Below are 26,471 nucleotides of genomic sequence, written 5' to 3'. Positions count from 1 at the left end.
GTTTATCACAGAAAAAAGGAACTAAAACTGAAAATACGAAAAAAACGCCAAGTATGAAGGACCAACTCAATCTGTGTGCTTACATGTTTTAGAAAGCATAATGTCAATGCCAATTTCAACCGATGAGATGATATAGTTCAGACTACTGTTCAGCATAGGCAATAGGGCTATAAAAACACCATCAGCAATAAAATTGGTGAAGAATAAACTGCACAAATCAGTTTATTTTTGTATGTGTTTAATCCCGATAAGTGCAATGTAATCCAAATTATTCTCAGCATTCTCACTAGCTCAATGTTACATAGATATACCCTCAATTTGTTTACAAAATACAGCTGTAGTAAAACAAATCGCAGTTCAATTAAAGTTTTAAAAAATTCCTAATTGTTGCAAAAATGTTATTTCAATAAATGGATTCTAATAAATACACTTATTTTAAGTGACCTTACCATTATGACATCAAGTTAATGAATCCCTTAATTCTGCAACAGTACAATTCATGAATTTTCAAAGTTGCTTGAAATTCCATCATCAAATGACAAACCTTGTTTCCAGCAAATAAGCTTTAAAATGGAAGGATTTCTTAATGTATTTTTACCATTACTGCAACACCTATCTATGATGATTTTCGTGTTGTTTTCTGCTTCAAAGGTTTTTTTGAACAAAGATAAAAATAATCTTATTCTATATTTGTTTATTATATCACCATAAAATATTTATAAAGATTTTTGAAGCTTTGTGTAAATTCAGTGATCAACAGGAACCGGTTTATTAAATTTTTCACCGGTCAAGGTCATTTTTTTCATTCCTTTAATTTTCAGGGTGTAAAATGAAACTGTACGCTCTATAGCACATAGTATGACTATAATAATCATACTATGCATCCCAATCAATATTTGACATTAGACCTCATATTACGTTACAATGTCTGTTCTCTGCAGCACAATCATATGCAGGTGTAGGTAAGTGTAAATAAATCTGAAAAAAAGATTTTTCAACTTAATTTTTTCTAATAAACATTTTTTCTTAATATCTAAAATTAATGTAACAACTTAATATTTTTTTTTTTTTAAATTCATTAAATACACATTATTTTGGTTACTAATTAACATTCCAGTTTGATTTAAAAAGGACTCTGACAACTGTAAAAGGATATAAAAATTTACAGTTGCCTCCTGGAAGAAGAATGGGTTGTACAGTCTTTGTTTGCTTAGGGCACAAAAAATATTGACCATAAGGTTGTCATGAATGTGCTGCAAATTTTCATGAGGGTTTTTGATACCTACTGGGTGAACACTCCCATATGGGTGTTCACCCATATTGATGTTCACCTTGCCACTGATGTGAAATGTTGACTCATCAATAAAAATTGCATTATTGTTTGCAATTCTATTCATCATTTCCACACAAAACTGCAGCTGAGCAACTTCATCATTATCAGTAATGTGTTTAACCATGATTAGTTTGTATGGATTCAAGTGCAATTGTTTACATAATAGACACCAAACATTCATTTAGTGGAATGCCATTCTCACACGAGACACATTGAGTTGATTTTTTTTAGACTATGTGCAAAGCTTTCTCCGAGTTGTCCCACAGCAGCTTCACGGATGCATGGGTGTCCTGGTGATTTTGAATGTTTAACAGAATAACCAGTCTCAAAGAAGGTTTGGTGCCAAGAGAAAATTGTATGCTTACTAGGAGGCTCCCTACCATACTCTACAAAAATTACATTGAAATTTGCTGACTGCAAATCATGAAACTAAAACATAGCAAGCAATTTCCACACCAATAAATGTATCCATTTTTAACAACGCTGGTGACCAAATTCTGTACTAATGAACTAATTAAGTCAAAACTTACATGTTTTGCTATGAAATGAGACCTCAACTAAATCTGTAAGTTATCTAAATAAATTTCTATATTCTTTTAAATTTGTGAAGTTTTTTTGAATCGCCTGTTATTTTACAAAACTTTATTTTACAACTAAATATTGTTATTACTGTTGAAACAATTTGAGATTCAGTCCAAAACATATGAGAAATTTCAAAATTATTTTACCTATGAGAAACTAGGAAGATAATGACTAATATTTTCAGATGAATAGAATGATCATTTAAGAGAATAGATTTCCATTGTGCAAGGTGTGTTTCTAAAATAAGAGCCAGTTGCTAATAAAAATTGGTTGGCAACATTCAATCATATTGTGCTTACAAAATAGCGTTAACTGCTTCAATAGCTATTGGCCATCTTATTAGTAGCTATAATTGTTTGCTTTATTGTGTTAGAAATGATTAATGATAGCTGTGACAATAAAAATCAATGCAGAAAAATTAGTGTTAAGGAAATTTACCACAAATTATATGAAATTTACAAGACCTATAGTAATGAATGAAGGAAAGGTAAGGACATGGTTTAGAGTTTACTGAAACTACACAAATTGTCATGAAGAAGAGAGAATTACAGTGCCTAGTATTCAGAAAGATGGTATTATTGAACAATTGAATCCAAAAGTTTGAGAAAGCTAATGTGAATTTTTATACATTTCACACAGTATATAGTAAACAAAACTGCTAGACAATTGTTAAACTATGTGCAAGATGAAACATAGATTAAATTTCCTGCATAAAGTTCAAAACAATCTGTGCAATGGTATAATTCAAGTTCACGAAAGCCAAAAAAATTGAGGCAAATCCAGTTAGCTCGAAAGATTATGAATCTTTCATAACAAATGGGATAAAAAATGGTTCTAGTGTTAAATTTCTTGAAGTCAGATACAACAATTACAGCAGAGATGTAGTGTGGAAACATTTTCAAAACTTGAGAGGTAAAAATCAGGAATTGATTTCATTCATGAAGTTGAAGTTGTAAAGTTGTATTAATAACTTATGTCAGACTTTTGAACTCAGATTAGCATGTAATCATGTGCAATATAAACACTTGCAATGAATGCAGATTCGAAATTTAACTATAAACAGTAAAAAAAAAAATTGCCTTTAAAAATAACAAACATAATTAATCTTTTGGCTTCTTGTAACAAAAAGAACTGCATATACTTTTGGCATTCATCATTTTTAGTTCTTTTACCAGAAGCAATTTAATAATTTAGATGACTTCATGTGCCTCTTCTACAAAAATTTATAATGTAATAAAAAGCTGAAGTATTAGAACAGCGATTCTCAACCTTTTTAGCTCCATGACCTCCAAATAACAAAAAAATATATATAATGAATATTTTGCGACCTCTCCAAGCCCAACCCAATGAAACCTAGTTAAAACTACTTAGCTGCGTTGATAGCGACAGATATGCATGTATGAAGTGAACAAACATGATCAATTTACAGGTTCCAACTTCATGTGTATATGCTCCTTGTAATTTGGTCTGCTTGCATAATATTTACTTTGAGTCTTGTTTGAACAAGCATATGATATGTTTGAACACTTCATGCTCTCAGCAGTATAAAACAGGTGTAAGGGATTGCAGAACGTCAGTTTTCTTTCGAATGCAAAGCATGAAGAAAGCCTTTATTTAAGTTTATAAAAGTGTAGTTTCATTGAAAATAATAATAATAATAATAATAACCGAGGTTTCGGTTTTTTAGTGTGCAGTCAACTGATGAAACTGATTTTTTCCCCCAATTATTCTTATGCAAAATGGATAAATTTGTGAAAAAATTTGTGAAAAAACGAAGTGAACCACCTAAATCCAGTGAAGTGACTGGTAAAAAGACAAGATTATACCAAGACAGTTATTTAAATTATGGTTTTACCTCATTGGATGGAAAGCCACAGTGTATTGTTTGCTTTCAAGTCCTCTCCAATGGATACAAGAAGCCATCAAAATTAATTCAACATTTGGAAACTACACATACGAATCACAAAAGCAAACTCTTGAATTTCGAAAGAAAGAAAATTATAATTAAAAAATAATTTAATTTTAATAATTAAAATACTTTGAGAAATCAACAGGCTTCTATTTCTAAATCAAGCCATATTGATAAAAAATACATTTGAAGCATCTTATCTCATAGCATTAAGAGTAGCTAAAATGTCCAAACCTCAACAATTGTAGAAAACTGCATATTGCCTGCTGAAATTGACATGGTCAGTGTTTTAAGAGGCAAAAAAAAATTGGAAATTCTAATAACAACACAGTACCAAAACGAATCGATGACATGACTGCTGATGTTCGCAATCAGATAATTCAGCAAGTGAATTTTTTAATAATCAATTTGATGAATCAGCAGATGAGGCAAACATTTCTCAGTTCTTATGTTTAGATATGAATACGACAGCAACAAATCAATCAAAGAAAATATGTTGTTTTGCAAATCATTGTTTTATACGAAGGGTAGAATGGATACACTGCTTCTTTCACTGACATGTTCTTGCCACAAAAAGTATACCGGAAAATTCAAACAAATTTTTTGTAAAGCTGTAAAAATGGTTAATTTTATTAAAATTCTACCATTACAGAATAGGCTGTTAGCTAATCTATGAGATGAAATGGGCAAAAAGAAAAAATCTCTTCTTTTCCAAATATAGTCTCAGATGAGTACCAAGTTGGTTAAAGTGTAACCTGGTTATTAGAATTGTGAAATGAATTAATAACATTTTTCTAGAATAAACAAATGCCACTTTCAATGTTTTTACAGAATAATGATGTTGCCGTTTATTTACATAGTTGATGTATTTTTGCATTTAAATGACTCGAATGTGAATTTACAGGGCGTGATAAGAACATTTTATTAATGTACGTAAAGTTCATGTTTTCATTAAGAAGCTCAATCTGAATTATTTGCCTTCAAAACAAACAATCTGATATGTTTCCACTCACTTCCGATTATATTACAAAGAAAAATTTGGATAGGAAGACACTATTATTCACCACAGTTTGCAAAGCATGAAGATGCATATGCATGAGCTAAAGATTCAGTTGGTGGAGTATTTCCCAAAAGAGAAAAATGATTTTTTGAAGAGATGAGTTCTGAATCCCTTTAGTGAAAACATTGTTGCAGCTGCTAGGTTACCAGTTACGATTCATGACCAGCTCATCAAAATATCTGCCGATAAAATGTTACAACTACAATTTACATCTGAAGATTTAGATATTTTTGCTGGCTCGTCAAATTATATATGGAATTTTAGTCACAGAAGCATTGAAAATATTAATCCCATTTGCCAAGTCTTATCTCAGTGAAAAGGGTTTTTGTCTGTGGTTCTGCTAAAAACTAAATATTGGAATCATCTTTTATCATTTGAAAACAGTTTGCTTTTGTATGTTTCTTACAATAAGACAACACATGAGTTACAGAATAGATAAGTCCACATGTTCACACATAAATCCACATATGGAGAAACTTTTAAATGAAAACGAAACAATCTCATTAATTAATTTTTTTTACATATGTACTTATAAATAAATGTAGGTAAAATATTTATAATAAATGCTTTTTTCCTCAGAAAATGATTTCATTATTGTTTACATGTAAAATTGTAGGCTAATTTCATCAGTTAGAACATCACTAGAACAAGTATCCTGATTGAATAGCTTATTTATTCAACAGCAAAAAATAAAAATTAGTAACAGAAATGCATGGATCCAATAATTTATTCCTTCAAAATTTATGTTTAAGGAAATCTGGATCGAAAGGGAAAGGACCAGTCGAATAACGGGTCTTTTGATGCTTTATTAAACAGCAGTTCAAATTGTTTGAACAAATTAAAACATTTAAAATTATATATATATATATATAAAGTTAATTATTAATTTACACACACACAGGTATGTGTAAATACACACACAGGTTCACTTATGAAAAAAAAACTATTTTATTGAAAAATCACATTGTTTAAAAGTAAATAACTTTTTTAAAAGACAAATGGATCAAATTTTATAATAAAAAAATTTTAATAACTTACTTCAGCATATTTTTGGCCATTTTTAATACCAATCTTCAGAAAACTCATTTTTTTCTTAAGATTTAATAGCAGCTATATAACCAATATTTAATCTGCCTATATTTTTTTGCTGTGAATTACAAAAAGAAACAATATCACAAACATAATCTTTACAAAGCAAAATATACTGATAACACTCAAAATACAGTTAAATACTAAAATTTTGAAAAATAAGTATATATTTCATACCTCTCAATACATTAATTGATTTCTTCTTTGAACTATGACCTCTTAAATTCTATTATTACATTTTTCTTTTTTATCTGATGACTCTAACAAACCTATACATTCAACTAAAGTTTCTAATAAATCTGATGCACTGTCGTCCAATTTATTCTCATCAAGAGATTTATCAACATCAGTACTAGACTTTTCTAATGCATTCTTCTTAATAAACATATCTTTTTCATCCGCATCTTTTGTTTCACTTTTTCCCTTTGAATTTTTTTCATCTGTTTCTTCTTGTCTATTTTCATTATTACCAAATTCTATTTCTATTTCTCTTTTTTCCTTTAACTCTGTTTCACTTGATTTATTAGTTTCTTCTTGTTCAAGATCATAAAAAATAGATCCTGCCAATGTTTGGCTTCCTTCCTCTAAATTATGATTTTTAGTTATTTTATCAATTTCACCATCAAATTCATCATCAGACTCTGAAGCATACAACATAGTTCTTTTCTCTGAAAATCTATTTCTTAAAACATCAGATTTTCTACCATCAATCGATACATTATTTTCATTTAATCTAAGCTGTTCTTGATTCTGTCCTTCACCAGAATTCTCTCCAACAGATGTAGATTCAATTCCAATTCTAATCTCAAATTTGTTTTTAACATTATCACATGTCTTTAAAACCCCACCAGTTTTTGACTTTTTAATGTCTTTAATATATGCTTGTTTTAACAAAGAATAATCTGAAACACCTTTTCTAACTGCCAATACTTTCTTTAGAGGTTGCTTAGGTTTAGCGTTTACTTCATTAATGATCTCTATATTTTCTTCTCTTGATAATTCATTATTCTCTGAAAAGTCTGGTGGTTGATGCGATAAAATCATTGGCCAGCCAAAAACAGCCATTAACCTTTCCTTCCACAAACTTACAGCTTCTTCTTTTGTTAATCTTACATTTACATCAGATATATTTTCTTTTGGTTTATCATTATAAATATAGAATTCATTTACAGAATCTTTAAGGGATGATTGATTTGAACAACAAGAAGTAGATGGTAATGAGATCATCGAAGAGTTTGCTTCAGTTGAAGATGTAGAGGGTAAATAGACAATAGTATGATCACTATTATCTTGTGATGTTGAAGGCAAAGAAATAACAGAAACATTATTTTTCTTAGTAGAAAGATCAGCATTAACAACAGAAGCTGACCTCTCAACACATCTGTCATAATTTTCTGATAACTGTTCATCATTACAATCGCCATCATCATTCTCATTTTCATCTGAAAAATATCCAGTAAACTTTTTAAGTCCATTCTTTTTTATATCAAATTCATCATGTATTAAACAAACAGTCTTCTTTTTTTGATGATTCAAGCAAAAAGCGATTTTATCTTTCACAATTAATACTGATCTGAATCCAATTGATGTAATGATATTCGGTGGTAAATAAAAAGGTATAAAGTTTTTATTTACAGTTTTAAGATTAGGATTGTTTTTTTTTTCAGTTATATCACATAATTCAGGTAATTCACTGTGATCACATAATAGATAATAAGAATCGCTAACTAATGTATCTTTAGGATTAACCGGTAAACAATCAATAGAAGCAACTTCATACTGATTACCAGCTGGAAATAAAGATGCATGACCGTGTGAAGAAAGATTATTTTTATTAATTTCTGTACGTGTTTTATTATCTTCTATCAGCCTTAGTAAAACATCTCTGAGGGTAACTGGTATTTGTTTTAAAGATTTATGAAACTCATCACCTGACAAGACAAGACGTGTCTTGAAAAAATGACAGAATAGTGACAAAGCATCTGCAGCTTTACTAACATCTGGTTTATTATAACTTGTTTTCAGTCTTAATTTATCGTTTGTGTACACTTCTTTAAAATATCTTATCAATTTATTATCTAATTCACTTCTTTTCACAATCCTTTTTCGCCCTCTTTTTATTTTACCTATTAATAAATAATTTTGTCTTTTGAGTAAATCTTCTTTTACGTTGTTTTCCCTTATTAAATCCGCAAGCATTTTATTTTCTTTATGTTTTGCAGCCTCAAATTTTGCAACACTAGTTGATAAATGATTTTGAGCTTTTGCTTTCGGACCTCTATGTATATGCTTGATACCATGATCAGGATATTTTTCCATAAACTGTTTAATTGCAGAATAACGATGGCGGATCTGTGTTCTAGTTCTAGTTACAAACTGTTTGCTTATAGCACTCCACTGTGAAACTCCATATTTCTCAACCAGAGACATAAGTAACTCATCTTCTTCATAGCTCCATCGACCACTGTTTTGGTATTTAGCAGGTACAGCTCTTGAGTATCTTTCACGGAGCTGTACGCTAGTACGATCACCAATAAATTTTGACATTTTAGGAAAATCTTCTCCAAATTTTCTAACAAATGATACAATTAATTTATCTTCTACTTTAGAAAAACGTCCTTTTTTCAGCTCAGGGTTTAAAGAGCTAGTCCATCTACAGTAAATTTGTGCCAATGAACGGCCATCAAAGTAATATGCAATTTTGGGCCAAGGTATATAATTTCCGATTCTACATTTGGCTACCAAACCCACAAGTCTTTCATCTTCTTCTTTAGTCCACTTTCCAAGTTTTTTTAATTCCTTATTCAGTCTAGTCTGATAATTAACAAAACACTGATAACCTGTACGAGATGTTCCAAGGCATTTAGCAATAGAATCCCAGTCTTGTTTGTTATGTTTTTCAACTAAACTTATCAATCTTTTATCTTCAGCGCGAGTCCAATTTTTTCTATTAACAGAAGGTTTAATATACAGATGCCACATTCTTTGACATTCTTGAGCACTATGACTATGTACATATTCTGTTTCTATCCGTAGCCAATCAAATTCTCTATCAGGAGGACACTTTGAAATCAATTCTAATAGACTTTTCTTTTTTATAGCATCTATTTTATTACTTATACATTTTAATTGTTTTTTTATTGTTGTGTCCTCTTCCTTACCAATTAAACGCTTATTTAATTCAGCTTTCAATTTTGCTTCTTCATCATAAAGTTCAGAACAATTTTCTTCGATCAAACATTTTTTAACACCTTGTTCTAAAGCTAATTTGTCTTTTATTCGCCACATTCTTGTCTGATTTAAATTAATTGTAATCATTTGATTATTTAATGACATACTTCTAAAATCAGCATTATGAGGGCAAGTAAATCTTTGTTCATCCTTAAAATATGGAATGCCAAATTTTGAATACCAACTTCTAGATTTATCCTTATTACCTGAACCACGTTTTAATTCATGTCTATAAAGTTTCTGATTTATTTCAGCTTTAACCTCAACCTGTCTTTTCTGATTTTCTTTTAACTTACTCATTAAAAATGATTCAAACTGTGTCAATTCAGACTGCATCAGAACATTCAGTGTCAAAGCTTTTGATATTTTTTCCAGATTTTCTTTATGAATTCGTTCTTCTATATAATTTTTCCTGCTTGCATCCATAAAACTATCACCAAGTAAGCTATCTTCATCACAATTGTAAGCTACTTTTGATGAATCACAGTCATCAAGGTCTTTAATTATGGGTTCTTTATTGTTTACTAAACACATCCTTGCATTTTGCATTTCTTTTATTTTGTTAAGCACCAACTGCTCTTCAACCAAATCATCAAGTTCATCATCAAATGTAGAATCAACATTGTCCACTGATGAAACTCCAACAACATTAATTACTGGTACAGCTGTAGAGTCGTTATCTTGAACAAATTTACTAATTTTTTCACATAAATCCATACTTTCACAATAATTTTCTTTTTTACCATCACTACTCGTCTCCATGGTTGAGAATTAGAAAACCAATTGTATTCTATCAGATAAATGTTACTGTTTTATTATAAAATCTTTATACTTCTATCTTCAGTGGTGATCCTAAAAAATTAAATTACAAAACATGTAATAAATATTTAATATTACACAAATACAAGCCTCAGAGATGCATAAATATTAATACAAAGCAGTAAAAATCTGCTACAGTTCATTAACCTGCAATTTCTGAAGAAACAATAAAACAGGAATTTTTTAAACATCATATGAGCCACAATTCAAAAGCAAGGCCCAATGAGTTATAAAAAGCAATTTGCAACACTGATTGGTTTACATATGTACAGTAGCTTTAAGTGGTCTGTTAGGAATGTAACCGTCACATTGTCGTCAGCTCACTGCTGTTTGCCTTCGTGAGACAGTGAGTTAAAATAAGTGCAGTAATAACAAATTCTGGTCAATTCGACCAAATTCGACCCACCGGGTTAGTCTAGTGGTGAACGCGTCTTCCCAAATCAGCTGATTTGGAAGCCGAGAGTTCAAGTCCTAGTAAAGCCAGTTATTTTTACACGGATTTGAATACTAGATCGTGGATACCGGTGTTCTTTGGTGGTTGGGTTTCAATTAACCACACATCTCAGGAATGGTCGAACTGAGAATGTACAAGACTACACTTCATTTACACTCATACATATCATCCTCATTCATCCTCTGAAGTATTATCTAAACGGTAGTTACCGGAGGCTAAACAGGAAAAGAAAGACTAAGTAATAACAAATTCAGCCAGTCGTACAGTTCGATCAGCGATTAGATTTCTAAACTCAAAAGGAGATAATGCAATTTACCATCAACTGTGTGAAACATATGGGCCTACTGCAAGGAAAAGTGAGGCAATGGTGTCATGAATTTAAGGAAGGCAATTCAAATATTAACAGCGAACAGAAAAGTGGCAGGCCCAATATCTTGATCGACAATCTCCTTGAATATGTGAATGTAAAAGTGAGAGAAAAACATTGCTTTAAGATCAGCAATCTTTCTCTACAATTTCCAGAAGTTTCGAAAACAACTTTATTGAGAATCATGACTTACAAAACTCACGAATATCATAAACTATATGCATGATGGGTGCCAAAAATGTAGACAAGTGCTCATAAAAATCACAGAATGACATCTGCACATGTTTTTCTTTGATTGCTTTAACCACAAGGGAGACAAATTATTTCCCTATTGTCACTGGTGACGAAACATGGATTTTGTATGTCAATGCTGAGATAAAGCAATAATCCATTCAGTAGCATCATTCCAGTTCACCTGAACTGAAAAATTTCAAAGCATACCAAAAGGGGGTATGCTTTTGATTGATTTCATGGAATCTGGGACATCCATTTCATAACAATTCTACTGTGAAATGCTTTCTAAAATGCGTTGAACCATTCAAAACTGATGACAGGGAACGCTGAGATCAGGTATTGTTCTTCTTCACAATAATGCACCGCCACATGCAGCTGCATGTACACCAGGAAAATTCAAATATTTGGACAGGAGATTTTTTATCATCCCCTTACAGTACTGATCTCGTGCCCAGTGACTACCATCTCTTCCTATACTACAAAAACTGGCTTGCATCTCAACTATTTGAAGAAAGTGAAGAGTTGAAAATCTCAGTGCAAAAGTGGCTACAATCCCAGGTGGCAAAATTTTATGCAATGGGTTTGAAGCAGCTTGTTTCACAATATCAAGTGTTTGGAATGAAATGGTGGATAATATAGAAAAATAAAGTAAATGTGTATTTGAAACCATTAATGAATTTTTCATTTTTGCAATTGTTTTCATTTTGTTACCAATCACTTTTGAAACGCACCTCATATATTATTTTCATAAGAAATAATATATGAGAAAATAATATACTATGCAGATTAGCGCAGCTAATTAAGAAATTAGCATTTTTTCAATATAAGCAATCATATTTAAGAACATTACATATTAACAATTTAAAAACTTGTTTGATAGTTTGTTTCAATGTGGTAACCATAAAAAAAATTGCACTTCTTTTCTTGACAAAGTAGGAAACCTTTTTTGCAATGAACTATTTTTTAACAATGCTGTTAAAATATTACATAATTTCATTTAATTATGGGGTAGAAAAACATTTGTAAAAGAAAGAAGCATTTACATACGGTCACTGGCATCTGAGCTTTCTGATAGATAAAGATGTAACACCTAAGATTATTCTACAGAGAAAATAATCCTGTAGAGAGAAGTATAATGCTAGCACACTGTTTTTCTTGTTTATATGAAGTAACTATACTCTTTACTAACAGTCAATGAAGGTTTTTTGTTCGTTTTAATAGAAATTCTTCTTTCCTTCACAACCTTTTTTCCACCATACTGTTGTGGCTTAATACATATTTATTGAAATCACCTATTACAATGAATTTATTTCTTTTCAAAGTGAGAAAGTTAAGAAGAGATTTGAGTTAATCAAAAAAAAGAATCTGCATTTTATAGTTGGTTTGGGAATCTAAATAACCCCACATTATCACTTTTCCATGCACCTTGGTTTGGATTTTAACTGCACAGACCTCAAAATCAAGGTCAACAGAGTAGGAGATTTTCAAAGATTCGGATTTTAACGAGTGTTTTAGAAAAATTGCCACACCTCACCCTTGGTGATTTTGCCGACAAAAAAACTCTGTCATATTGTAATTTGGAATTTTGAAGAATTGAATGGTTTCTGATGTAAAGCCATGTTCTGAAATTACAAATACATCTGGCTGAAGCTCTTGGCACATTATTGTCAAAAACCTTTCCTCATTAGTGGCCACTTGAGCATCCTGATGTAAAATTTTTAATTTTGAAGTACAGTTTTAGAGAACAAACCTAATGTTCTCTGGCCTACTTGATTTTATACTCTTTAGAACATTTCCGTTTTTTTGTAAATAGAATGACAACACCTCAGAGAGGTGTCCTTGATGCTGCCCGTAGAGTGGTCTGGAGGAGTTGAGCGTTGAAGAGGGATATTGTTCATTACAGCATTTGCGTAACAATCGAAAAGTAGAGTGCAAGGGCCTGGCATTGGCAGTCTTGTTAGAGTCTCTCAGATGAGGCAGCCACAGGGGCAGGCTGATCACTGGTGTGAGACAGATCAGAATTCGGGAATGACTGAGCCAGTTTATCCAAAATTAATTTTTTCCCCACTAGCTTAAAGATGCAGTCTGTGCGCTGTATAGTGGTGTTGTCCAATACTCCCGATATTGAGAAATTATACATCTTTATAGCCCTAGCAGAGTTCCTCGATGTAATTATCAACCAGGATAATGATCTCGTGGACAGGACTGTCGGGAACTAGGTGAAATTATGTTGGCAAAGATGAAATTGGGACTTTGGAATTACTACTACACTTTCTTCATAAGTTCTTCTGCATGCTTAAAGATGAGATTTTGCCTCCCAAGAGAGATGTCATTGGTCCCAACCACTATCACAAAGCAATGGTACGTGGAGGAGTGGATTTTGAGGTTTGATATCCAGTAGATCACCACCAGGCTTGCACACTCCATTAACTCCCACTTCTGGAGAGAGGGACTCTTTCACTATTGTTGGTATGTGTCTTGCATGACTGTTCACCAACACAGTCACATTTTAGAAAGGGATGCTGATTTTTTTGGGTTATTTTGTACGTTGTGAATGTCTTAATTTCACTAGCTTTCCAAATCTTTTTACATTACCTTTTTTAATCACATTGGTGGTTTTCTTTTCCTTTTTTATTTAGTACTGGAGTAAAATTCAGTTTGGTCCTCTCCCTCCTGTAATTCACTGTCCATATTTGAAAAATTGTGGTGAATATATTACTGATGTTTCAATCATTAAACACTCAGCCTGTGAAAAAATTTTTTCTGATAACACCCTTCGTAATAAACAAGGCAAGTTTGTTGTTTCATTACCTCGTAAATCACACTGAACTCTGTGAATCTTTTGCTAATGCATAAAGTAGATTTCTATCTTTAGAACAAAAGTTAGAGAATAACTCTAGTCTTAAAAATGATTATTCCACCTTTAAACAGGAGTACTTAGATTTAGGTCATATATCTACACTCAACCCAGATGATTTGTTAGTGAGTAAGTCAAATGTATTTTATTTACCTCATCGTGCAGTATTTAAACAATTCAGTTTGACGACTAAAATTTGAGATGTTTTTGACTGTTCAGCCAAAACTACAAGTGGTCTATCTCTTAATGATACATTATTAGTTGGACCTATTGTTCACCAAGATTTATTTACTATTATGATTTAATGATTCAGAATTCATTATTATGTTATCACTTCAGACATAACCAAAATGTACGGACAAATGTTAGTCAAACCTACCGATTCTAATCTACAACAAATTCTATCGCGTGACTCTCCAGAACAAGAGTTAAAACATTTTGTATTAAGAACTGCATGTATGGTTACGGCTGGTGCCTCTTATTTAGTCACTAGATATCTTATCTAAATTGCAAATGAAAATGAAAACAAATTTCCACTTGTATGCAAGGCAATAAGAAATGATTTTTGTGTTGACCTTATTTCGAAATCAGATGATCTGAGTGAATTCATTCAACTGAAAATTGACATTCTCAATTACTAGAGCAACATGTTTCCCCCTTCACAAATGGTTTTCAAATAAGGGAATTTCCTCATCGCTCCGTGCCAATTCTAATATTTCTTTAAATAATGATCTCTAATGTACGTACTTTAGGAATTTTATGGAATAACAATAAACTCAAAAATTGTACTAAAAGAAATATTCTTTCTGCAATTGCAGGTACTTACGACCCTTTAGGTCTGATTTGTTCCACTGTATTTTCATATAAACATTTTATGCAATTAGTATGGCAATTCAAGATCAATTGGGATGAAACATTACCCGACACATTATTATCTCAATGATTGTATCTGCACAATCAACTAAATTCAATTGATTTAATAAATATTAACCAAAAAATATTAAAAAAGAAATTTTAACCAAAAAATGTTAGTACCATTAAGTCAATTCAAATTCATGGATTTGGTGACGCATCTACGAAACATTATGGTTGTGGTATTTATGTATGAACTTTATTAACAAATTGTGAAATTTCATCCAATCTACTTTGTTCTTAATCAAGAGTTAATCCTCTAAAACAAATTTCTTTATTGAGGCTTGAACTTTGTGGTTGCTTATTTTTTACTCATTTACTAAAAAAGGTAATTTTCAATAAATACAAATATTGATGAAATTCATCTCTATTCAGATTTCCATTACAGCATTACATAAGATTCATGGGCAGACTTCCAAATGGAAATTTTTTTTTAGTAATAGGGTTTCTGAAATACAGCAAAACGCTTCAAGAGCCAGTTGGCATTATGTTAAATCCCATGATAATCCAGCAGATTTACTCTCTAGAGGTTGCCTTCCCAATAAGTTGATTGAGTCATCATATTGGTGGCATGGTCCACATTGGCTTTCACAAGATTCATCCTGTCGGCCAGATAATCAGAACTTTTTTCTTAAAAGTGTGACATTAACCATGAATGCCTAATTGAAAGATGTCAAACTGTTAAAGTATCATTCGTATCTAGTGTTGCGATTGATTATTCTGAAAAATATTCATCGTTATTTAAGTTAATTCGTATATTTAGTTTTTGGTTTAGATTTATTCACAATGCTAAACTAAAATATTCTGACCGATTTACTGGTGCTTAGAAGGCCTGTACATAAGTTATGTTTACTGCCATTATCTGACAATCAGTCTATGCAATACATGTTTTATTGTTTACTTTTCACTTCATTGTAATAGTTATTGAGTCTTAAGTCAAACGTATTTATTACATTCTATATATTTATAAAATCTTAGATTTTAGCCAGCAGTTATGTTAACTACTAATCACTTTAAAACTTTGTAAGATTGTAGCGTTAAAGGTGTTAATTTTCTTATTATTCACTAGGGATTATGCTTCTATGATCACTTGACCAGCTGGCTTTTGTCATCAGCTGATTATTCTTTTCTCATTATTGTAGCATGCAATAATTTTCATTCTTTTCTTACTAACTCATAAGGTAAACAACTTTTATATCTTTACAATCACAGAATAAGTATATTCATAAGTAATTTAACGCATTAACTCTGTCATCAAGCTGTATTATAATTCTAGTCAATAAAGTGGTTAGTCTACTTATAACTCAACAAATTCTTTTATTTAAATCAACAAAATCCTACAATTTAACAATTGCAATCCTAGTATACTTCTAGGAAGATTGTTAAACAATACTACAGTAATTCAAATATTTGAATATATTCAGAAGCCCTAACAAATCACAAGATAACATTTCATTATCCCCTAGGACAGTTCGCATATTTGTTCCTAGGTTAAACTTGCAAAGAAATACTGCATAACAGTTATAATCCACAAGGATGTAGTCCACTGTCAGTTTGCAGCTGCTGTGTGCTGCACACAGTCTGTTCATGTCATCAGATATCCATGAGTGAGCCTAGTGTGCCCTATTCGCAAATGGCAAATAATAACCTCCTCTCGATGGTTATTTTTGCATGAGAAGCTCCATGGTGATAGTGTTCTTGATTCTATGAAGTTTATTGTTAATATTAGCATCCCACTCACTTTACTACTGATAATGAACCACCTTTAGAAAACAGACAAGATCGTTCGAAATGATGGAATTGATGAAAGGAGGCTGGAAATAAACCTCCTTTGGTGCACTATCAGTAAGCTCATTGCCTGAAATCCCAATATGGCTGGGAATCCAGAAGATGTTCACTGTCCTATAGGATATTTCCAATTGTTAAATCCTGATTAATCAAATCAAATATGTGTTTTCAATCCAGTTGAAAGAACATTATTTCTTTCCAAGATTAGGGTTAGGATTAAGTTAGAATTATCTTTTTTTTGGGGAGAGATTACGAATAAAACACCAAGGTATGAGAACATTGTTTCATAGGGAATTTATGTATAAATGGAAAATAGTCATTACAGAGACTACACTGCATGCTCCATGCTGTTAGGTCATATGTATGATGGATAATCACCTACAAAAACTGCTGTCAGTTATCTTCCAACAGCAGAGAGCCTGAGTCTGATGACTGACTATTAAGGTTACTTATGATATATTTCCACAAAACTCTAACCTTAACCTAAACTTTAACCCTAACCTCTGTCCACAGTACAAGTTGCCATAAATAATCAAACCGATTGCTAATTGACTAAAGTACTGATAACATGGTGCAGACTTTTATCTTGTACAGGTCACCTGCTGATAAAACCTGCTTTTCAGCATTTAAACACAACATTTCTTGTGTTTTCCTGATCCTAGCAGCAAATTTACTATGGTGTATTAAAGTATGGAAAAATTGAAGCTAATCAAGTAATTGCACAGAATTATCTTAAATTTTATTAAATCCATTATTAATTAAAAACATATTTTATACTTACAATGTGTGACTTCTGATTCACTATGTGTATTGGACGTCTTTTCTATATAACTTTTGCTTTTATTAGCAATAAACAATTATATTTATTTCTACTATACTTTTAATAATCACATTTATCGCTTTTCTAGTATAACACAGCTTTTTTACAGTTGGTAGTAAGAAATTATTATTAAATGAAAATGAAGCATTTATTTTTGTAATATTATGTATAGAAATATTACTTACTCAAGGTTTTAGTTACATACATGTTTCAGATATCAATATTGCTTTATTACATCTAGGATACATTCAAATGCATCTTGACTGCCTATCAGCCACTGCCACATGATTGTGCTGTTATACAAGTGCTACTACTTAGGTTAGGTTTAGTCAAATATGATGCTTATGTAAATGTAGTAAACTGAACAACAACAGAGAAAAACATTGCTGACTGTAACTGATTAAATAAATAAATCTTATCTTCTTTATCATCGTATTTCATTTAAATTTACAAGTCAATTTTATAACATGTAATAATTTAAATGATTGCAGATATCAGTAAATATGGAAAATTCATTAAGTGCCTATATAGAAAAACATTCATTACCAATCATTATTTTTAAATTAAATAAAAGAACAGCTATGATGTTTGCATAGCAATTAGCTGAAAGCTTCTAGATTAACTGCTTGAAGGTTAGAAAGTTTTGTATCATTTTAAGTATCTCTTATTCCTTGATAAAATATGTTTATGTTTAAGGTTTGGTAAGATAAAAACAAAACAATATTTACAACCACAGAAATGCGTCAACCACGACAAGGTATGATAATGGAGGAATTTAGCTAACTGTTGATTTAGTAACATTCTAAGCTACCCATTTACTTCCTACTTGATCTGTTTACTGTTTGGCTGCATTATTTTTTTTATTTTAAAATTTTTGTAGCGTAATATAAATGTTATCAATCAAAATAAGGGTACTTCTTGAAAATGATTCTTATTGTCTTTAAATGGCTGCATTCATTTTTCTCATTTCACTAAGAACTTATTCTTATACGTGACCTATTCTTTATAATCAATCGCAAATACTTAATTCAAATCAGAACATTATTAAACAAATACAGACATGTCTGAAATGGTAGGTATGCTATGCCACATACATAGAAAGGCTGCACTAGATTTTCTGAAAAAATCAATGGAAATTATTGAAAAACTTTGATCTGGGCTGCATTCAACATTAATGTTGCTGATCTCCATGGTAGAGTGGTAGCATTTCAGCCTATCCAAAAGCCCTGAGTTCAAATCCCAGTCAGGCATGGCATTTTTCATAAGCTACAAATTTTCATTCTAATAGGGAAAAATGACCAACCAGTCGATGCCTGTTACCTCAAAAAAAAAAAAACATTAATTTAATGTTTACCAGCACATATACTCTTAGTTTTCACTAAGACAACATGCTTAAAATTAAAGGGAGATGAAAAATTATTTTTTGTTAATTATATACAATTAGGAACATGCCACAGAATTTGATGAAAATTGGAGTATACCTTATTTAGTACCTAAGATATTCATTATAATTGAAATTATTTGTCAGAAACGCCTTTCAACTAAGTTAAGTCCGTAGTACGTTTTTACCAAAAATTTTGTAATTCAGCACTATATAAGTGTAATATTTATTAATTTCGTACTAATTAATTGGTTAATGTATGCAATTATGACTCTGCCAATTTAATATATAAGGTTAATTAGACGAGGTTAGCAAGTGTGAAGTTATGTTGTTATCATTCAAAGTTCAGTACACGGAATCATTAGTTACAAAACCTAACTAAATTTCATTTAAACCAAGCTATATCCTCCATAAATAATGTATATTGCACATTTACCAAAACCCACACCTTAAGCTCAACCTAACTTATTTTTTTTAAGCAAATCTAATCTCATTCTTAACTTAATTTCATTAAAACCTCATTCAGCCTGAAAATAATGTATATTACTGTAATAGTGTTGAATGAAATTTTTGGTGTGGGTACTGTGTAACTTACACGTAATATAACTCAGGTGAAAGGCATTTCCAACAAATAATTGCAATTTTCAAAAAATAGCTTATGTCCTAAATAAGGTACATTCAAAATTTCATCAAAATCGGAGGTAAAACCTAATTGTATATAATAGCCTTACTTTAGTTAAATAAGGGCTAGAATAAACATACTGCTGTTATTTGGTCCCTTTATCAATGAAAATACTTATGATTAAAGAGATTCCTTTGGCATAACTATCCAATAATTTTATTTTATACCTATTATATATGAAATAGGAGGATTAAATATTACCAATCTCTCGGTCTGTTGAACTGGTACTTTTGCAGTGGTGTGAATAAACAGTTATTTATTAGTAAAAGGTAAAATATTTATGTGCATTTTTATCTGGAAGGTAATGTTAAAATTAATTCTCAAGTATGACTGAATGCCGATATTGCAGTGGTACTAAGGCTTAATATTTAACAAAATGAATTGACCTGAATGTAACATAATTCAAGCAACGTGTACAAGACATACAAATGATACTTATTTTCTAAACTGTTTAAAATAAATAAATCTACTACGTATATTTTATTCACCTGAAATAAAACCGAGTTTCGTATTTAAGGTTATAAAGAATTACTAGCACCGATAGGTTTTACAATATAGCCGTTACAAAAAAATTACCCGAAAGAAATAAAATCACAGAAATAGTAGTGAACAGTTACCTTAATTATATGTTACCTTAAAAATAATGATTGTCCTAGAAAAACCACAAAAAACACCATACACACAAAACAACCACTGTAAACATTAGTTTTATATATTATACGGCATAAACCATTCTCGATATACAAAAATATCGATAGTTCACATTGGCGTAAATTTACCGGTAATTTTACCTTTAATAATACCCTACACTAGTAATTTCGGAAATAACCTTTTGCATTTTTAAACTTAAAACAACTTTTAAAAATGCTATTATCATTTTACGCAAATATGGTTTTCATATTCCTATAAGTATGTATGCACTATTATGGATTTATCCATATTGTATTTATCGACTATAATAATTGCTTTGCACCATTTTATTATCCATTTAAAGAAATAAATGATTAATTATATTAAAAAAAGATTACTAAAAAAACTTACACCTTTATATCACTTCTAAAAGTGTAACTTTAAATCTAATTCGTTCTCTTGCTGTTTTTACGTTAGTTTTTATATCTCTTTTCGATGAGGATGAATTTTTTTTGTCCATTATTGCACGTAGCCCAAGAGGTAGTGATAAAGAAGTAGGGAAATATGGTGGATCAAAGAGTTTGGGACGAAAGTCAATTAAGGAAATATGATTTTATATTAAAAAAAATTCCGAGATTACCTTATGATGATCCTAGAGTGGATGAGATGATAGCAGCGAATGTAAGTGATGTTAATCACTTAGAAAATTAGTAATACTCTTATGATAATTAAACGCACAAAAACAGTTGTTTGCTTGTTGTTAGTTTGTATCTTTTAAAGATTACATAGTTTTAATTGATAAATGTTAATTGATGGGATATATAGATACTGTATAGACTTGATCTGTCTTGTTTCACAAGTAACTCATAATGTTTTGTTTTTGTAGATTTTAAGGTTGTTTATTTAGTAAACAATATTGCGGTTTGTTGATCATCGTGGTGGATATAACAACACTTTTTTTAAAATTTATTTGCTGTCAAAATACGTTTATTTGTGGTTTTTTAAAATTTTTTTTGGGGAAATTATACCTATACCTTTTTTTAGGCTCCACATTGTTGGTTGAATTGTAATGTTACTATTGATGATTGGGTTAGAATTGTTTTGGTAATTTTAATATGAATACTGTTATGACTTATGTTGTGTTTAAGTTTAATATTTATTGTTTTTGACAATTTTATATGCTTTAAAATTTCATACGTGTTTTTATTTAAATTATGTCTTTATTGTACTTTGTGTGAAATATGCATGTTAAAGTTAATAATATCTTTGTAGGTCCTGTTTGTAATTCTGATTTTGATGTGTCTAAGTTATTGTAATCCGTAGATGAATTTGCATCAAGTTTGTTCAATGTTAGGTATTACTGTCTGCTTGTTAATTTACCTGCTGTTAGGGTGAGAGTGTTGTGAATTTTGCTATGATTCTTCTGAGTTTTCATTGTAGTTTTAGTCAGCATAACAAACATCTTTTTTAAATTGCCATCAATTCTTGGGAATATTGGTTGATGTATATTACTGTAATGCTTTGGTTATTAATGTATATTTAATTATTTCTTTTTTTATGTAAAATAATTTTTGGGTACTTGTGTTAACAGGGGCCTCTCGGTTTTTGCTCTTATCTGTTGGTATATTGTATGTTATTTATTGTATTTAGTTTAAGTATCACTTTTGCTACTAATAAGGTGTGTATTTAATGTTAATTGCTAGCCTCCACAGAGCATCATCAGCCTTTCATCCAGAGGTCTGAGGTTTGAATCTCTTGTCAGACATGGCGTTTTCACACGCTACAAAAAATTATCATTTTATCCCATCCTCTGAAGTAATACCTAACGTGGTCCAGAAGGCTAAAAAAAAAAATTAGATGCGGCTAGTAAGTGTTAGGAGGTTATATTTATATTGTAAAAAGTTAAGTACACAGAATTGTTACATTACATAAGCTAATGCTCAATTCGCTCACTAACCTCATCTAATTAATATTAAATATACAAATTATATAAAACTTATAACATAATTATATAACACTACTTCTTCAGCACAGAAGTATTGACTTTTGTAAATGAAGACCATTGACTGTAATATTTTCTCCATTATTTTGAGTTCATTACCTTTGTCAGTTACAAAGGGCATTTATATCAGGCTGGCAGCACTTGTGAAAAAGCTATATAGAGATCTATATTATTTAAAATTATAAATTTTAAAATGACCGACTGAACAAAATTTAATATATATAATGTCTTAAAAAACTAACAATTTTCTCTACATTTTAAGTTCCTCTTGCAGTCATTTTCAGCCTCTGATATTTTAATAAAAATCATGGCATCAATCAGATGTTAATAATTTGATTTAGGTAGATATATATTTGGAATGGCTTAGAAAATGGATTTGAATAGTATTTGTTAATTAGTAAGTTGTACCATTGTTATATGTTAATATATTCATAATGTTCAATTATGTTAAGGTGGGGGTCATTTTTGTGTATGTATAGTAGAATAAAGATTGTCAGATTTGTGTTTTGAAATGTGTTAACCAATGTAGAACTTTACGTGGTCAGAACAGTAGTTTATATATTACAGGGGCAATATGCTCTGTGTGTTATGTTTTTGCCTGTTCTCAACCAAATTAAATTCAGATTTTTAAAATTTTTCTTTACATACTGTACTGTGATGTTACTTTTGTGTTTCATTTATTTTGTGTTAAAAATTATTCTGTGTTAAAAATTTCATAGTTTTAAGTTCATCTCTGTGTTTTTTGATACAGGTGTAGTGAGTAGTATATGGACCATAAGTTTAAAAGCAGATGTTCTAAGTGAGATTGGATAGTTTTAGGTTTCATGAACAAAAATGCTCGTCATTATTAATTTTCTGTATATTTTGGAAGTATATTTTATTAATTTCTGTTGAGTTAGTGAGGTGAAGAAAATTATTTTTTTTATTGAATTCATATTCAGCAATAAAACTTATTAATTTATAGTATATTTTGTTTATGTTGATAGTTTCAATGTCGTAGGTTGCCTTGTTACAACAGTACATTATCATGAACATATACATGATTGTATATTATTCTGTAAGCATTTGATTGATTGACGAGATGTGTGTTGGTTCTTTATGTTGCAGAAAAATTTCTGCTTAAATGTTGCAAAGAGGAAGCTCATAGAAGTTTTTTATGTTGTACAGAATAATAATAATAATAATTCTTTATTTCATAATACATATACAAAAAAGAATGTTTTTACAATATACAGTAACATATAACTATGATAACTGAAAAATATAAAATTAACATTAATAAACTAATTTACAAAATTTCTCTTATTATTATTAATTGAGATTATTATACAATTCATGAATTAGCTTTCGTCATTTGTTATGACCAAATATTTCTTTCATTTGTTTTGGCTAGTTTGTGCATGGCTACAATGTCATTAATGATAGGTCTAATAAGCAAGTGTGTTTTTTAAGAGTTATGCTTTTAATGTAGAGGCAGTAATAGGAGCTGAATTTGTTTTAAGGCATTTTCTGCCTTAAATGTAAGTTGTTAATTGTGTTTTTATTAACTTAGTCTGATAAACATACTTCCATGACCTAGCACCGAAGTAGACAACAAACTTTTTTAAAAATTTACCAAACCTCACACTCTTATCCACAACGTATCTAAATCTCCTTACAAACCATAAATAAACATATTTTGTCAAATGTATTACTCTTAATTAACAACTACCCTGAACTTTTTACAAAATAAAATGTGTTATAGTTTAATAGCTAGTTACAATTTTGTGTAAAGAAAAAAAAATTGTTAAAAACTACATAGTCAAATATGCATCACCCTTCTTACGAAGTTGTAGCATGTACATTAAAGGTTACTGAGTAATTTTCAAAACTACAAATAAAATCCATGAAATAATATAAAAAAATCATACGTCCTTAAAAATACATTAATGCACTAGTACACAAATAAACTGTAGTAAATATATTGGATAGATAGACCGGATGCAAATTCAACTATAGATTCAAGGAATGTGTATAACTATTGCACTCAAAAAAATCATTCACTTGTTCACCTCACAGAAAAAAGATATCATTCAAGGATAATAACCACAGCATGCAAAATCTACTCATAGTACATAACAATCACAATCTTTGTTCTTGACCAGTGTACAATATACAATCATATGTTAGATCTGAAATATATTTTTCAAGCATGCTAAAGGGGATCGTAGTTTTCTTCTTCAAAACTGTCACTTAATACTACTACTTACTAATCTAGTAGAATATTATCAAAATAGGCATATAATTGCTCCAAAGAGAAATTTTAGCAGCATAATTTCATGTGATTGAAACTAGGCTAGATTAATTATTATAATATATGTTCCATAAAAATGTTGCTACTCATTTTCTATGTTGAACACTAAATATAGTGCAGTGAAGTTTTTTTTATTTTTAAAAAGAAGATAGATAATAATGGGAGCGAATCAGAGCTGTTCAGCCTTAATAATACATTAGACTTTTCATATTTACCATTGCTTTTAGTTTATTTAAACTAAATCTACTTAATATCAGATGAACCCGTTTTCATCTTGGGTAAATAAACAGAATTTCAGATACTGAAAACACATATTTCCTGCATCAATTTCCTTTGTGTAGTGAGATTATCAGCTGGTGTAAATGAGTTAATTGAATTTGTGAACCACACTTATCTTCAAGACTAATGGGTGAGCAGTAACTGTAATATCTAATCATTACGTAACCATGCTGGATGATTTTCTCAAGACAACATGCTGACTTAAGCTCATCATGTTTTCAACAAGATTGTGCAACATTTCATAATGAATGTTATTTGATCACATATTTATTTATATACATGTTGGAACAGGATATAGAAAATTCAGTGTTATTTTTTTATTTTTCTTAAAAGTTTATCCACACTGTAATCTTTTGTAAAAGAGAACTTTTTAAGTATATTTTAAATAAATCTATGGAAAAGTTTTTTTTAGGCTTATAATGTAATAAAAATGGCAGTGGAAACTTAATAAGGCTCACTCTCATTAGCTTAAGTTTTTATTGAATTATATGAACAGTTACGCAGTCTGGTTTGATAGAGGTTGATATATTTGTTATTCTTTTAGAATGAGACTATTCTTTGTACAGAGATTCGCATTCATTAATATAACACAACACAAGAAATAACGCAGATAAGTTAGATGAGAATCAAACAATGATTTGACAGCCTGTTTTTCTATCTTGAAAACTCTTCCTGCCTTTTTAAGGAAGCTAAGAAATTATATTTTATTGCACATTCCGTTACAAAAGCATAATAAATATTTAATAATGATAAGCTTAGTATATTTTATTAAGGTATTTTAAAGCACAGGCTTTTAGTGCTTGTTATATCAGTTTTATAAACACTTTTTACTTATTTTTTATTTAATTTTTTTTTTAATTATTGTTTTATTATTTTAATTATTAATCTCCCCACCTTTTGAACATGATTGTTCACAAATTAAAATATGTATCTTTGTTTAGATTTTATTTATTGTTTTTTAAATAGTTTTTATTAATTTTTTATTTACAGATCTATTACTGCAATTAACTTTTTTTGCATTATGTTTGCTACATATTTCATATGGAAGTGTTATTTATAAAATTATTTTCAAATTTTGTATAAGTGCCTGACAATAAATCATATGAATATTGTAAAAAGAAAAAAATTGTTTTTATAAGCAATATATAACTGATATTATAGCTGATAAAAAACTGAATCTGTATAAATATTTTTAAAAATTTGTAATTTTACTAAACTTACTGAAGGTTTTTTCTTTTTTTTTAATGCCTTCAGATGAAATTCATTTAAATTCTTCACAACTGTTTGAAGAAGCCATGAGTAAACTTCTTCAAAGTTGCTGTTTAGTATTATTATAGAACTATTAATTTTTAGAATAGTTTTTAAATTGATAAAAATACAACTTATTTCAGTGTTAAGTATTACCAGAGTCTGAGCTTGATCTTGCTCTAAATCTAGCTTGTTAAGAAACTACCCCTGGAAGTTCTGAATGCTATCATGCTGTTACAGGAGGATTGATGTCTGAATTTCAAAACAAGATATTTTTTTTTTCTTTGAATTAAATATTAAAAAACTAAACTTGACAGCACCAAAGAGGGTAATACTAGGTTTATTAAATTTAAAGTGAGCATATCTATGATTACTGTTTACTTTAATGATAAAACCATTTTATGTACATAAATGATTTCCAAAATCAATATGATTAGTTGTCGTATGTTTTACCTAAAGATGTCCAGATTGAATACATATTATGCAAAGTAAAATATATTT

At 30.0% G+C, this 26,471-nt stretch overlaps 2 protein-coding genes across 10 annotated transcripts in view; one reads left to right on the top strand and one right to left on the bottom strand.

Annotated features, from left to right (window-relative positions):
- Positions 1-679: 679 nt before the first annotated feature.
- Positions 680-20,242, bottom strand: Pbp95 (proximal sequence element A Pbp95). 9 transcript variants are annotated; one of them, XR_012755839.1, is made up of 4 exons: positions 20,136-20,231; positions 6,151-10,056; positions 5,923-6,031; positions 680-978 (listed from the first exon to the last, which is right to left on the bottom strand). XR_012755839.1 is itself a non-coding variant. In XM_075361497.1 (3 exons), exon 2 carries the CDS (start codon positions 9,964-9,966, stop codon positions 6,193-6,195), a length of 3,774 nt encoding a protein of 1,257 aa, XP_075217612.1. In that variant the 5' UTR covers positions 9,967-10,056; positions 20,136-20,231; the 3' UTR covers positions 680-978; positions 6,151-6,192. The 9 variants fall into 9 exon arrangements, 1 of the variants encoding a protein (XP_075217612.1); XR_012755840.1 differs by having other exon boundaries at positions 20,152-20,230; XR_012755841.1 differs by having other exon boundaries at positions 20,007-20,142.
- A 452-nt stretch (positions 20,243-20,694) lies between these two features.
- The window catches only part of LOC142321090 (hypoxia-inducible factor 1-alpha inhibitor-like), a 41,524-nt gene continuing 35,747 nt past the window's right edge, over positions 20,695-26,471 (top strand). The window contains exon 1 of the mRNA XM_075359092.1: positions 20,695-20,829. Coding sequence (XP_075215207.1) covers positions 20,713-20,829 — 117 coding nt within the window. The 5' untranslated portion in view covers positions 20,695-20,712. The remainder of the gene's footprint in view (positions 20,830-26,471) is intronic.

Source organism: Lycorma delicatula, chromosome 3 (genome assembly GCF_047948215.1).
Source record: "Lycorma delicatula isolate Av1 chromosome 3, ASM4794821v1, whole genome shotgun sequence".
NCBI classification, from domain to species: domain Eukaryota; kingdom Metazoa; phylum Arthropoda; class Insecta; order Hemiptera; family Fulgoridae; genus Lycorma; species Lycorma delicatula.
The sequence above is the reverse complement of the archived record's forward strand: the minus strand, read 5'-3'. Positions and strand labels throughout refer to the sequence as shown.

Excerpts from the sequence above, each read along its gene's own strand:
- Pbp95 (XM_075361497.1), bottom strand. The coding sequence starts at position 9,966 with ATGGAGACGAGTAGTGATGGTAAAAAAGAAAATTATTGTGAAAGTATG.